The sequence below is a fragment of the Hypomesus transpacificus genome, chromosome 4 (assembly GCF_021917145.1).
Source record: "Hypomesus transpacificus isolate Combined female chromosome 4, fHypTra1, whole genome shotgun sequence".
Taxonomy (NCBI): Eukaryota; Metazoa; Chordata; class Actinopteri; order Osmeriformes; family Osmeridae; genus Hypomesus; species Hypomesus transpacificus.
Window position 1 is genome coordinate 24,919 of NC_061063.1, and position 14,441 is coordinate 39,359.

The window sequence follows — 14,441 nt, forward strand, 5'->3', positions numbered from 1 at the left end:
CCAACAAGCGCAGCAAGTCCCTCAATAAGTGTCATTGTGTTCCTGTTCATTGTGTTCATGTTCATCAAAGCTCTGTGTTCCGGAGCACCAACATTTTGACGGCCAAAAACATCTGACCTTTTAATGCCGTATTGAGCGAAGGGTTAAAATTAGCGGGGTGGATTTATGACCCATATGACACAACAGTTGGTCGAGGCAGTGCTCGCTTACTCCGTGTTCCAAACGGAGCGATGCGATTGGCCGGGCAGGTCCATGATGCAGGGGGCAGGTGTAGGTTGGAGGTCATGTGGTCTGGCCAGTGGTGTTTACATTAGTTCATTAAGATGGGTGGGAAATCTTTGATCTTGAACGTAACGTATTCCCTCCCTCTGCCCAGTTGTTGACTGAACAGATCTGCACCAAACACCAGTTTGTTTGTGCAGTCACATAGCACATTGCGATATTGAGGACCTTGTTTGTGAGCTGCAGTGTTTTGAAGGATTGAACTCGTATCTCTGACCTTATTCTCTTTCACAATCAAAGACACAGTTGTTTTTATAGATAGTAGTTTGGGTGTGCTGGCTGTGATGTAACCAGTACAGGCCATAACACCAGCAGAGAGATTTCAGAACAGAGAGATTTAGAAACTGCCTGAAGCAGAGTGGATGCAATCTTTGTTGCCGTTGCTATGTCTCCCATTGTCTCTCTCTCTCAGAGTCTCTCTCTTAGTGTCTCTCTCTCAGTGTCTCTCTCTCTGTCTCTCTCTCTCAGTGTCTCTCTCTCTCAGTGTCTCTCTCTCTCTCAGTGTCTCTCTGTCTCTCTCTCTCAGTGTCTCTCTCTCTCAGTGTCTCTCTCTCTCTCAGTGTCTCTCTGTCTCTCTCTCTCAGTGTCTCTCTCTCTGTCTCTCTCTCTCAGTGTCTCTCTCTCTCAGTGTCTCTCTCTCTCTCAGTGTCTCTCTGTCTCTCTCTCTCAGTGTCTCTCTCTCAGTGTCTGTCAGTGTCTCTCTGCCACAAGGAACGATCCTCTAACCATGCACATGAATCATCTTCAGGATCTAGAAACTGATTCGGCTCCCTATCCAGAACCTTTTGATTCATGCACACGTGACTGATACCTCATGCGCTGACCCACAATGACTTCATGTGGAGGCTGGGGGAGCCATTTTAAGGAGCCTGGCACAAACACCACGCAAAACATGCTCCAAACAATTAATAACCCTCAGCTGTCGACTGGAATATGTGTAGCCCCTTCTGCAGCGCTGCAGACTGGAGGACGCAAAATATTCAGCCACTCCTGTAGACTGTACTGGTGTGGATGTGGATCAGAGCCAGTGGCCATGCTTCTTCAGTGTGTGTGGTTGATAGGCCACTTCCTGATTGGGAGACTACAAATACATCAGATCATTCCACTCAGCTGTGTTCAAACTGATGAACACAACTGTGTTTGTCCAGACTGATCAGATCATCAACATCTACCCGAGAATAGCCAACAGCAGTTGGTACACACAAACATGTGTGTGGTTATGATGCTTAAACAAGTGTCTTTTAAACAACTTACGTAATACAACTGTGTGCAATCGCTTGACAAAACATTTGAATGTAAATCGGACCTGTTACAGTGTACGGGGGCTTGGGTGGGGGTGCTGGCACTGGGGGTTTATGAGCTGCAGGGTGGAGGCCATGCCTGGGAGCGTGTGACTGGGCTGGGGGGTGGAGTAAGGCGAGGGACACTCACTTCTAAGCTGGTCATTCAATAGGAGGGATGGTGCCCCCAAAAATAGCCCAACAGAGGGGATATAGGGACCCTGCCCTGCCTACCCCCTCAGAACCGCACACTGAGCAGAGCCCGAGTACACAGTTACACACACGGGGGAAACACACCTCAAGTGGAGCTAGACGACCGGACGGATAAACTGCAAGAAAGAGGAAAAAGTGAGAGAGAGAGAGAGAGAGAGAGAGAGTCAACACCTTAAAAAGAAGAAACATTTGGGACTTGTGCGACAGGAGGGGACGTGCGTAAGGACCCTGCAGGACTGCAGTCTCCGAGTGCCTGGATTGTTGCCCTGTGGATTCTAGAGTTTCCTTGGATTTCTCCCCTTCCTCCTCCTGTTCCTCCTCTCATCCTGAGAGAGGAGGTTCCGCCGTGTCTTCCGGAAGGATGAAGTACAGCTACAATCTGCCGGTGTCATCGTACACGCGCTACAGCCAGTACACACCAACACAGTACACCCCCACATACACACCTACACAATACACGTCAACCAAGTACACACCAACCCACTACACACCAACCAAGTACACCCCTACGAACTACACTCCCACAAACTACGCGTCGTCTCTTTATACGCCGTCCCACAAGACCGTCTCTAGTTACACGCCGTCGTACAGCAAGCCTCCACGCTACAGCTCTGCGACCCCGCGGCCACCGGCTCAGGCCCCGCCCCCGCCATCAGCGCCCGTTGCCCTCAAGCCCGTCCGCGCCGTGCGTTTCCCCAATGACATCATCTTCCAGGACTGCATCCGGCGAGGGGAGCTGGAGCAGATCGGGCGCTTCATCAGGGCGAGGAAAATACGCCTGGACACCGTCTTCCTGTCGGGTGAGGACGAGCTGCTGTCTAACCCTCAACCTTTTACCTTTAACACTTAACCTTTGACCTGTCAAATAACCTAAGATCGCCATATGGGGCTTCACTGAATCAAATCGATTCAAATAAAAGATCATTTCTATAGCCCTCAACAACGATTTAAATTCAATTGTTTGTCTCAATCAGGTTGCAAGGCAGGTGGGTGAGAGTGCGTAGTGAGAGTGAGACAGGAGCCTGGCTGTTGAGAGGCCAGGCCAGGCCAGGGTAGGGCAGGGTAGGGCAGAGGGAGGGAGGGAGGGTTGGGGAGGGCAGAGGGAGGCCAGGGCAGGGTAGGGCAGAGGGAGGCCAGGCCAGGGCAGGGTAGGGCAGAGGGAGGGAGGGAGGGTTGGGGAGGGCAGAGGGAGGCCAGGGCAGGGTAGGGCAGAGGGAGGCCAGGCCAGGGCAGGGTAGGGCAGAGGGAGGGAGGGAGGGTTGGGGAGGGCAGAGGGAGGCCAGGGTAGGGCAGGGTAGGGCAGAGGGAGGGAGGGAGGGTTGGGGAGGGCAGAGGGAGGGAGGGAGGGTTGGGGAGGGCAGAGGGAGGGAGGGAGGGTTGGGGAGGGCAGAGGGAGGGAGGGTTGGGGAGGGCAGAGGGAGGGAGGGAGGGTTGGGGAGGGCAGAGGGAGGGAGGAAGGGTTGGGGAGGGCAGAGGGAGGGAGGGAGGGTTGGGGAGGGCAGAGGGAGGGAGGGAGGGTTGGGGAGGGCAGAGGGAGGGAGGGAGGGTTGGGGAGGGCAGAGGGAGGGAGGGAGGGTTGGGGAGGGCAGAGGGAGGGAGGGAGGGTTGGGTAGGGCAGAGGGAGGGAGGGAGGGAGGGTTGGGTAGGGCAGAGGGAGGGAGGGAGGGTTGGGGAGGGCAGAGGGAGGGAGGGAGGGTTGGGGAGGGCAGAGGGAGGGAGGGTTGGGTAGGGCAGAGGGAGGGAGGGAGGGTTGGGTAGGGCAGAGGGAGGGAGGGAGGGTTGGGTAGGGCAGAGGGAGGGAGGGAGGGTTGGGGAGGGCAGAGCCACCCTCTGCTGGGGCCATGTAAGGAGTGTCAGTGTTAGCAGCTACATCAGGAAGCTAGGAAGGACCCCAAGTGGAAAAGAAGTATACTTCAATCTCATTTAAATGTATTTAATGAGGGCTTGTGTTCAGTCTCATTCGAGTTTTCTTTTCCACACAATTGGAAGTGTACTTGAAATTTACTCCTTTTGCATATTCACATACTCATTGACTGAACTGTCATGTATGTAATTTTGTACTTATACCCATGTATGTCTCCACCTGTCTCTTTCCCTCTACATCTTTCTCTCTACCTCTATCTCTCTCTCTGTCTCTCCCTCTCTCTCCCTCTGTGTGTCTCTCTGTCTCTACCTCTCTCTACCTCTCCCTCTCTCTCCCTCTGTGTGTCTCTCTCTGTCTGCAGGTATGGCAGCCATCCATGAGGCGGTGTTGTCAGGGAACCTGGAGTGTGTGAAGCTGCTGGTGAAGTACGGCGCAGACGTCCACCAGAGGGACGAGGACGGCTGGACGGCGCTCCACATGGCCTGCAGCGACGGCTACCCTGACATCGCCAGGTTAGACACACACACATTCAGACACACACACATTCAGGCACACACACATTCAGGCACACACACATATTCAGGCACACACACACATTCAGACACACACACACACATTCAGACACACACACACACATACAGGCACACACACATTCAGGCACACACACATTCAGGCACACACACATTCAGGCACACACACATATTTACAATTATTAAAGCTCATGAGAGGGATATATATTACCAAGGAGGTCAATGCTTGATACAGAAGTCCACAGACCTTCCTAACTTGAATCACCTGACAGAACATAGCCAGCTAGGTCCAGACTCACATGGTGCAGCCCTGGACTACCTGTGATCACGTTTACCTGAGCCCTAACAGGAGCTCTTGTTCCCCTAGGTACCTCCTGTCTCTGGGCGCCAGCTGTGAGGCGCAGAACGAGAGTGGGGAGAAGCCTTCTGACCTCATAGACCCTGTCAACAAAGACCTGGTTAAGGTTTTCCAGACAGGATGTGTCTAACAGGATGATGAATCCTGGGGTAGGCACACAGATGGTTGGACGGAGCATGGATGGATGGAAATATGGACAGGTGGGTGGATGGGTAGAAGGATGTGAATAGACGGATGTATAGATAGATATGCGGACAGACGTACTTCCCTGGTCCAGACACTGGGGGAAGTGGATGGAGAATGGACTGGTCAGGCTGGACACAGGAGCAGGAAGTGTGGGTCATGGGGGGCGCTGTGTTTCTACCCCAGCTAAAGAGCTTCGAAACGTCTCTACACAGTTTGCTTTTCGGAGGGCTTATTTTTATATTCGTGTATCGATTTGGATACGCTTTGTAAAGGTGTCTTTATCTCGCTTCGCTTCAAAGAAAAGAATGACCTGCTGTTTGGTGCTTCACGCTATACACACACCCTATCAATCAACACACACCACACCAACAAGCAAATCAAGTTCCATGCTTTGGTCCGTGGGTGACGTAACCATGACGACCTGATGCCAGGAGGTATTACCATCAAAACAGCGCCATCTCCTGTTGCGCAGCATGGCAAAATAAAAGAAGCCACATGCTTTCAGTGACGTGGCACAGGAATACTCGTGGTTCAGCTTAATGCAGAGTAGCCAACAAGAACATCTGGATGATTTAACTCCCTGATCCGTACTGCTCAGTGGAACAGCATGTGACTGCAGATCAAGAGGTCACGTGTTTCAAATCCACTCCTGTACGTGAAGGCGTCTCCCGAAGGAATGTTTCAAACTCTGACTCGCTAGATCACCGTTATGTCATAGACAGGACTGTTATGTCATAGACAGGACTGTTATGTCATAGACAGGACTGTTATGTCATAGACAGGACTGTTATGGATGCTTCGTCGGCACTATCGTGGATTCTGCGCATACTGTGCCATCAACAGCAACAAAAACAACCTTGTTGGTGTCTGTGATTTGGCCATGTAGTATCCATGTGTTGTGTAAGCTGGGCTGAGTGCTCCTTCCCTGCAGGGCAGATGGAGAGAAACCCCTAGCTCTTTAGGATTTACCAAGACACTGTGTTGATGTAGCCAGGTGTCAACAGGAAACTTCTTCATGCCATGTGTGACCCTGTGCTGTTGCAGTGTGTCATCTCAGGTGGTGTTTTTATATAACATGTTATACAAGTTCTACAAAGTGCATGTTATAACTAGGGGTTATGTTGTAAGATCTACAATATTAATGGTGTTCTGCTCATTTTAACTGAATATCGTCAATGAAAGTCTTATCATTTTTTGTTTTGTTCTTGTTTTGTACATACTATGTTTTCATAAATAAAGCTGCTCTTTTTGATAAATATTACAATTCTTCTCACTTCTCGATTGATGATCTCGTGTTGATACATGAAAACACAATACCACATAAGTAGACCACATACATATGTTTACAAATCCCTGTAAGGACACACAAGTTGAATTTCTCTTTATTTGTTTATTAATAGTTCAAGCATGATTGGTTGAGGCAAAAGTACAGCTCTCAGGTCGCACCGCAGTGTGCATCTGGCTGCCAGTTGTGTCCATCTTCATCAATATACACGATTCCATACTGATAGTATCATATTAACACGGATCATTACATTTATTTAGCCAGATGCTTATACGTATGACCTTTGAACCACCGTAATGTGATTGGCAAGCTTCACCTTTAATGCTGACTTCGCACAATGTCACTTGTGCTCTACGCACATGTGATGAATCTAACAACTGGTCCATGGTCAGCCAATGTCTCCATCAACACTGAAGTCCATCTAAATTAGAGAGTCTCTTCCTTTTCAGAACAGACTTCAGACCAGGTAGCTCTACTTCCGTTCACGTTGCCCGGAAATGATTGGTTGGCATTGGCAACGTTTTAGCCAACGATAGGCCTGGCTAACTTGCTGAAGCTATACTTGTTTGGGGAATAAAGAAAGCGAAAGGAAAAGGGATCTGAAGACAGGTTCTTAAATATATCTATATATTTTTTATAAATGTCCCGAATACTTATAAACCATTAATCGATAGGTAATTTAACGAATTGTCAATACTAGCCTTGTTTCACGAATTTTGAGTGTTTGCAGAAAGAAAATCAACATGCAAGAAATGGCTTTTGTTAGCTTGCTAATTTGTACTGAAACAGCAACGCCAGATTAGGTATTTCTGTGTAATTTTACAGACTCGGCGTAAAATCACACATCCAAGTACTACCGTTTTAATGTCAATGCTGATTTGTCTGAACAGATTATTCAATTTTATTCAAGAAAAACAACATGCCTTTTGCGACGCATCCAGCCGTACTGCTGTTTAACAATTAGCAAGCCTAGCTAGCTAAAAAGTTAACGTTAGTCGTCACTGTTTCATAATGCGCTAGCTAGCCAGCTATATGTTAGCTATTGACGTTAGCTTGATGCTACTAGCAAAAAAAATGTAAACAAAGCCTTGTTGTGTGCCGGCCCGGTACAGTAGCAAATGTTTTACCAGTTAGCTAGCTAGCTACACACGTTTTGTGTTTATCACTGTTGTCTTTATAATAGTTCCGTTGTGTACATTTGACAAGTTGTTGAATGTTCACTATAGTATTAATATGAAAAGATTGAACGAACAGTCACGTTATCATTTCAGAGGTACAACAGAAGCTATCAAACGTTTCTCTCTCCAACTCCTATCAGTCCACCAGAGAGGAGTGAAGAGGGAGTGCAGACTGCAAACAGAATGACAAGGTAAAACGAAATATCAAGTCGCGTGAGTCCTGTAGCCTCATTCAGACATCTCTTTTGTAGTGGCTAATTCCTGGTAAACATTACATTCCAATCCCTGGAATGTGGACAATAGGTGAAAGTACTTCAGGTAGAAACTGAACTGGCTGAGCTTAATAGACCAGACGAACCATATTTTCATGTCCTGCTCCTATACTTTACATGATAATGAATATTACATGTTGGAGAGAAAAGAGATGAAGGAACACATCGCTGCCTGCCAGACAACCACTTTCCCCTCTCTCTGTTTCTCTCTCTGTCTCTATCTCTGTCTCTATCTCTATCTCTGTCTCTCTCTGTCTGTCTGTCTGTCTGTCTGCCTGTCTGTCTCTGTCTCTCTCTGTCTGTCTGTCTGTCTCTGTCTGTCTCTGTCTGTCTCTGTCTGTCTCTGTCTGTCTGTCTGTCTCTGTCTCTCTCTGTCTGCCTCTCTCTATATGTAGCTCGGTCATGTATGTGTCTGCTGTTGACTTGCTGTTTGTCCTCCAGCTCGGCTCCCAGAATGGTTAACAGCTACAAGCGAACCTCTAGCCCCAGATCCCCCACCAACACTGGGGAGCTCTTCACTCCAGCTCATGAGGAGAATGTGCGCTTCATCCACGAAAGTGAGTCGCTGTCAAAAGCCTCGCCTTGATCCGTTGATGTGTACTCGAGGATGGACTGCATGTCCGTCATGGAGCTCTGACCGTGTTCCAATACGTAAAAATGCATCCCATAATGCTCCTTCCCTCCATTCTCAAAACTCTGACACAATGTAGGCCCTATTAGGTAGCATCTGCTAAATGAATACATTTATAAATGTAAAACGTACCCACACCTAAGTCTCACATCAGATCAGCAACCCCCTCCATCAGACACAAAACATGCCACGCTGCATCTTAGTCTGTTTCTCTGAATGACGTTGTCGTGACGATGTCGGTGAATGAACACGACTAAAAGGTTACGTGAATGTTACCGTGTTCTGACGTCTGTCATTTTCCGTCCCCAGCCTGGCAGTGTGTTCTCAGGGACATCAGATCACCGCAGAACAGCGAGCGCAACGACCGTGGACCCCAGGAGTACGTGGAGAAGAACCCTAACCCTAACCTCCATTGTACGTGTCGAGATGCATCAGGGAGACAAACAGAGAATCAGAATCAGAAAGGGATTTATTTGCCATGAAAGTTTGCACTGACAAGGAATTTGCTTTGGCAGGAAGGTGCATACAATAAATACATACATAAAACATATAGGAATCTTAAATTTAAATATGTGGTCTAACTATACTAAAACTAGCAGTAATAAGCGGAATACACTAAAATAGAATAAAAGTGGGCATAAAATAAAATATAAGTTGACAAATTACAATATAAAATACAAAATTACAGGAATTGAATGTAGTGCAAAAGTAAAAGTTTTTAGACATGAAGTCATTAGAGTCAGTGTGAGCTCTTGGCCTTGTTGAGGAGGCCAACAGCGGAAGGGAAGAAACTGTTTGTGTGGCGTGAGGTTTTGGTCCTGATGGACCGCAGCCTTCTGCCGCAGAAGAACTCTTAAAGCGCTCTGGCATTATTTACATTTATTCATTTAGCAGACGCTTTTATCCAAAGCAACATACAAGAGAGAGCTTTACAAAAAGTGCATAGGTCAATTATCATAAACAATGAGATGGCCCCAAAAACATTGCGAGTGGCCTGAACATGAAGCATACATTGTGTAAGCAAATAAGTGCCAATGGGTGGAACCAGAAGAACTTGTAGTTAAACACATTTCAATTAAACAACATATTTAATAGTGTGTGAATACAGAGATGTCAGATTACAGGGAATCATGTAGAACAGTGGTTTCCAACCCTGTTCCTGGAGAGCTACTTTCCAGTAGGTTTTTGTTCCAACTGCAGTTCTAACTAACCTGAACATCAACCAGCTAATTATTAGAATCAGGTGTGCTAAATTAGTGTTGGAGCAGAAACATACATAAAAGTAGCTGTCCTGGAACAGGACTGAAGACCACTGATATTGGATAACAGTTAATATGCTATTTATTTGTGTGCGTTCTTACAGAGTAGTAACAGTAACTTTGCTGTCGCTCTCCTCCAGCTTTTACACCAGTGGACCTGAGTGACATGAAGAGACGCAACACACAGGAAGCCAAGAAGTCCTAGTCTCTCCCTGCCAGTCCGGCAGCTTCTCTCTCCACCTCGTATCCTCTGGAACTTGATCCTACGCCAACCTCCCGTCAGCCTTCCAGCCTCTCTGGCCAGCTCAGAATATAGACCCATCCCTTCCTGTCTCTCTCTCACTTTTCATCTCTCTTTCTCTATATCTCTCTCTTTTCTTCCCCCCCTGGATCACAACACGCTGCCCACTTTACTGTGGCACAGTGACGCTGATGTCCAGAAATGAACATCACAGTTGATATGGTCCCCATGCTTTCTACCCCTCCACCCCCCATCATATGGATGGAATGCAAGAGGATTGGGATCTTCCTCTTCTCCTGGCTCTTGATTCCTAAGTCATGAGTACTTCATGTTCATTCTGTTTTTTTTTATCGTGAACAGGACAGATTCAGAGTATCATGACATGTGCTGACCACAACCCGATGCCGAGGTACAAAACTGGACACAAACTCTTCACAGGGACACAAACAAAAGACTGCAGTCTTAAATAGAAACTCTTGTTTTCTTATCAATCTACAAACGTAACTATGGAGGAGAATGCTGAAAGGCTGACATTTTTAGTTCTATATTTTTTGGGAAGAAGATAGTTTGATAGCTGAATTGTAGATGTATTGAAATTTAATCAAGACTGTACAGGCGAGTTTTGGAAGCCAAATATTATTCAATAGCGACGCCAACATTTTTATTGTTAATTATTCCCCCATTCAAATGGACTTCAAGTACACTTCCTGTCAGTATACTGCCCTAAATTGACTTCCTGGCCTCGAAACAAAACATTGAATAAAAACTTTTACAATATTTCTTTCTCAATGCTTATTTGTGTTGGTCTTAAACTGTGGGCTCACGATAAAGCCTTAATACAATACATATCCACTTCATTTCCAATTAAAGTGTAGTTCAAAATTACAGAATATCGCCTGTATAAAAAAGACAATTCGTATGTAGTGGATTTACGTGGTTCTGGTAGTGCCCATTGCCCAGAAAACTGGGAGGAACCACAACAGTGATGTCATCTTGTGCGACATGAACAAGGGGAGGGACTCTCGCTAATAAAGATTAGCCGCCTCCTACGTCATTTACGTATTTTTTCCCGGTTGAAGACTTCGAGAAGACAGCCCGCCGGCGCGTTTAAGCAAGACAGGGACTAGGCTAGGCTCTCTTTTTTTAAGTTCGCTGACAATATTGTTAAGCGTTAACATCATGGCCGATAAAATGGATATGTCTCTAGATGACATTATCAAACAGAACAGGGTTCAGCGAGGTGGAGCAGGAGGCCGCGGTGGAAGAGGCCGCGGCCGAGGAGGCTCTGGCGGGGGCCGAGGTGGTAGTGTTGGGCGAGGCGCCGGTGGAGGCTTTGGAGGCCGTGGTGGAGGATCCGGCCCCTTGAGGAATCGACCGAACCTGATCCGTGGTAGAGGCAGACCTACACCGTATAGCAGGGTATGAGAAAATTTGAGGAATGAGGAGAGGAAAAAGGAAAACATCGGGTAACCTGCAAAAGCCTGGTGGTCGCTTGCTGCTAGGCAATCGAGCGCTTAACCGTCGAGTTAACCTCGAATTATGAGGGAGGCTCTCTAAATTGCGGTTGAGTTTGAATGGAAATTGAATGCATAATGTGTCCTTTACCCCAACCCGTATGTTAAACATCTTTTTTTGAGAAGAGGCGTTGGAACAAGCTAGCTAACGTTAGCCACACTGGCTAACCGGGGATCATCTGCGCACGGCCTACATGGTGCCATTTTGATCCAGCATCCTCAAACCATCACCGAATTAGTTAGTCTTCAACAGTCGTTAAAATGTATCTTTCACCCCCCTCCCCCCCAAAAAAACATCCGGCTGGTGTCCTGGAAACCACCGCATTGAAAATCCCCTCTTCATTTGGAAGTTGCCCCCCCTCCCCCGCACATTGGAGTAGTTTTGGTTCCAGCGCTCACATCTTGGTGAAGGCGTCCTTTGTTTGGGAGTGGCTGGCGGGTTTCTACAATCTGCGCTTGCTTGACCGACACCTAACCGGTGTGATCTTTTCTGGATTGAGTGCCTAACGGACTTTAACCCTGTTAAAAGTATTTTATTCATGTCCAATTTCAAATAATTATATAAGCAGTCATCACACAAGCCACTATCAAAATGGCGTGGTTTCAAAATGGACGCTCAGATGATCCGCCATTGCATACTCTGGATAGGTGGCGGTTGTGGTCACAGTCCAAGCCAGCGCTATTTGCCTCTTAAATCACGGACACTTCATCCTTCCGAGCCTTCTTAAGGCGATCCAATGAACTTTTTCGGATGAGTTCATCACGTCAGAGCACCGTTGGAGACGACCTGGAAGAGGGCTACACCAGTTCGGATTGTTTTCCCGGAAGTGGCAGTCTGGAGAGCCTTGGGTGGGAGACGCAGATGGCAAGAGAACAGAGGAAAACGTGGTTAGCTTGCAGTAGCTAGCAGACCACATAAGGGGTGGGCAGAGGATTTGAGATTACAACCATTGGTGGTTTAGATGAGGCAATAGATAAAATGTGGTGTTGTGTGTACAACTTCAATTAGCCAGTTGTCAATGACGTGCTATCAGCTTGTATAGTTCTAGCACATTTGTTTCCACAATCTTTACAGTTGAAGTGTGACGTTGTGAAGCATTTGTAAAGCCTCTGTATTCACACCCAGTTGTCTCACATAGTAGACTGTGCTAGATCTGTAGTAGCCTTATCATTTGTATTAATGGTGGAAGGGATATCTGAAAGGGGGGAAGGGTATGTGTGGGAGTGTTCATCGTGTGATGGGGGGGAGGGGGGTGCTAGAGATCCCTGCCCCGGTCTGGCCTTGTGGAAGCGGAGCCCGTGTCTGCTTGCCCCAACACCCAGCCGCCCGCCTGCCTGCCAGACAGCCTCCATGTGGACTCTGTGATTGACAGAGACAGGAGAGCCTGGAGTCAGCAGGTGCGTTCTCTCTCTCGTCTGTTGCAGCTCCCGGAGAAATGGCAGCACGACATGTACGACAACGGCTTTAACGCCGGGGTCGGAGGAGGCGGCGCCAGTGTGGAAACCGGAGGGAAGCTTCTGGTCTCCAACCTTGACTTTGGGGTGTCAGATGCAGACATACAGGTACTACTTGTATTTTGAATGAATAAAACTCTACTTTGTTTGCCGTAGTCCCCAATAGACTCACTGCCAGCATGAAATGATATAACTGAAGTTGGCCTGTAATGATGAAACTAAGATTCCCCCTAGATTGAACCTTGAGGAAGATGGTGGCCTTAGCCTGCCTGTTAGCCGCTGTAGTTGGTTGGTTTGCTCACTGCGTCTGCCCCCTGCCTACAGGAGCTGTTTGCTGAGTTTGGGACATTGAAGAAGGCAGCGGTTCACTACGACCGCTCAGGCCGGAGCCTTGGCACGGCCGATGTCCACTTCGAGAGGAGAGCGGACGCCCTTAAGGCCATGAAACAGTATAATGGCGTCCCTCTAGATGGTGGGTCCTAGTGCCTGTCTCCAGGCAGCATCCATTCCTACCTCCTAACTAGAGAGGGAAAGGGAAATAGTGGTTTTGTTTTCCACACTTGGGCTTGCGTTGTGTTTTGATTCGTTTGGAGTTGGTGACTAACCACAGCACTCTCTCTCCTGACAGGTCGGCCCATGAACATCCAGCTGGTTACGTCACAGATCGACACACAGAGACGCCCTCCTATGCAGGGGTAAGGAGCGCTAGGCCGTCTTGAGCCTTGGTTGAAGACTTGTGTATAAAAAACAAAATGACAGATTAGTCTAATCCTGCTCGTTTTAAAGGTGTTTTTGTTTCTGGCTTTGACTGCAAAGACATGCAGAACTAAACATTTCAGCTTTGTGACATCAACCTAAAAGAGAAAGGATTGTGTATTTTTTCTGTCATTTCTAACCATCACAACTAGTAGAGAGGGTCTGGTTATGGGTGACATGTTGTAACTGGCTACTGTGTTTGTTCCAGCCTGAACCGAGGTGGAGGAGGCATTAACAGGAGAGTGGGGGGGTTCGGGGGCATGCAGAGAGGCCGGGGAGGCCGAGGAGCCCTGGGGGGCGGGGGGACCAGAGGCCGGGGCCGAGGAGGCCGGGGAAACAACAAGCAGGCACTCTCAGCCGAAGAGCTGGACGCTCAGCTAGACGCCTACAACGCCAGGGTACGTCTGGGCTCAGGGGGATAAAAGGAGCGTTTGATTTTCATATTAAGTATCCTTCTGTGTCGTGCATCTTTTTGATTAGCAGTGTGCAGAAACTCAGCTTTTTTACATTTTAATTTGTTCAGTTAACTACTCGCTTGTCGGGTGTGTATGTTATAACTGTGCCTGAAAGGGTTTCTTAATTAGAAGGATTCATCTCTTCAGACCTCCAGAGGTGATTGTGTAGTCCCTGGTGCTGATGTTGTCTCTCTTCTGTCTGCAGATGGACACCACCTGAATATCCTGTTCAATTGCTGCCCTCCCCTCCAATCGCGGCGGAAGGCTTTGGCAGTTCAAACTTGCATAATATTTTACACTTGGATGTCTTCTAATGTGATAATTCATGTACCAATCTTGCTCCTTTTAAATGCTCCGAAAGTGTTTTTTACCGATTTGTTTTCTTTTTTTTTTTGAGAAAAAAAAAAAAAAAAACTGGTTTTGACTGTAGGTAGAGAAGTAGGACCGTTCCTGTTGCTGATCCTGCCACTGTAGATTATTGTAATAAAACCTGCAGTATGCATTAACCATACCATCACTGACTCCTGTTATTGATTCAACTCGACTAGCTCAAATTAGCCAACGTATTCGGTTTGAGATTAACCGTCCTGGAACTCAAAATCACCTGCTGAAACAAGTTACGTTACTACCATGTCTTGACAAGTAGAATTTCCAAGCGGCTCTTTTTTCTTAGTTTGTCTTG

At 47.5% G+C, this 14,441-nt stretch overlaps 3 protein-coding genes across 4 annotated transcripts; all 3 read left to right on the plus strand.

Annotated features, from left to right (window-relative positions):
• Positions 1–1,796: 1,796 nt before the first annotated feature.
• Positions 1,797–5,974, plus strand: ppp1r27a (protein phosphatase 1, regulatory subunit 27a). Its single transcript, XM_047019875.1, has 3 exons — positions 1,797–2,575; positions 4,001–4,151; positions 4,537–5,974. The coding sequence occupies exons 1-3, from the start codon at positions 2,137–2,139 to the stop codon at positions 4,655–4,657; spliced, it is 711 nt and encodes a 236-aa protein (XP_046875831.1). The 5' UTR covers positions 1,797–2,136; the 3' UTR covers positions 4,658–5,974.
• Positions 5,975–6,466: 492 nt separating this feature from the next.
• mcrip1 (MAPK regulated corepressor interacting protein 1) lies at positions 6,467–10,356 on the plus strand. Of its 2 annotated transcripts, none has more exons than XM_047019954.1 (5): positions 6,467–6,607; positions 7,270–7,367; positions 7,890–8,005; positions 8,389–8,493; positions 9,479–10,356. In XM_047019954.1, exons 2-5 carry the CDS (start codon positions 7,360–7,362, stop codon positions 9,541–9,543), a joined length of 294 nt encoding a protein of 97 aa, XP_046875910.1. In that variant the 5' UTR covers positions 6,467–6,607; positions 7,270–7,359; the 3' UTR covers positions 9,544–10,356. The 2 variants fall into 2 exon arrangements, with proteins under 2 accessions (XP_046875910.1, XP_046875912.1); XM_047019956.1 differs by having other exon boundaries at positions 6,507–6,672.
• A 267-nt stretch (positions 10,357–10,623) lies between these two features.
• On the plus strand, positions 10,624–14,270 carry alyref (Aly/REF export factor). The gene is made up of 6 exons (XM_047019950.1): positions 10,624–10,998; positions 12,519–12,656; positions 12,873–13,020; positions 13,177–13,243; positions 13,513–13,702; positions 13,965–14,270. The coding sequence occupies exons 1-6, from the start codon at positions 10,759–10,761 to the stop codon at positions 13,977–13,979; spliced, it is 798 nt and encodes a 265-aa protein (XP_046875906.1). The 5' UTR covers positions 10,624–10,758; the 3' UTR covers positions 13,980–14,270.
• Positions 14,271–14,441: the final 171 nt, after the last annotated feature.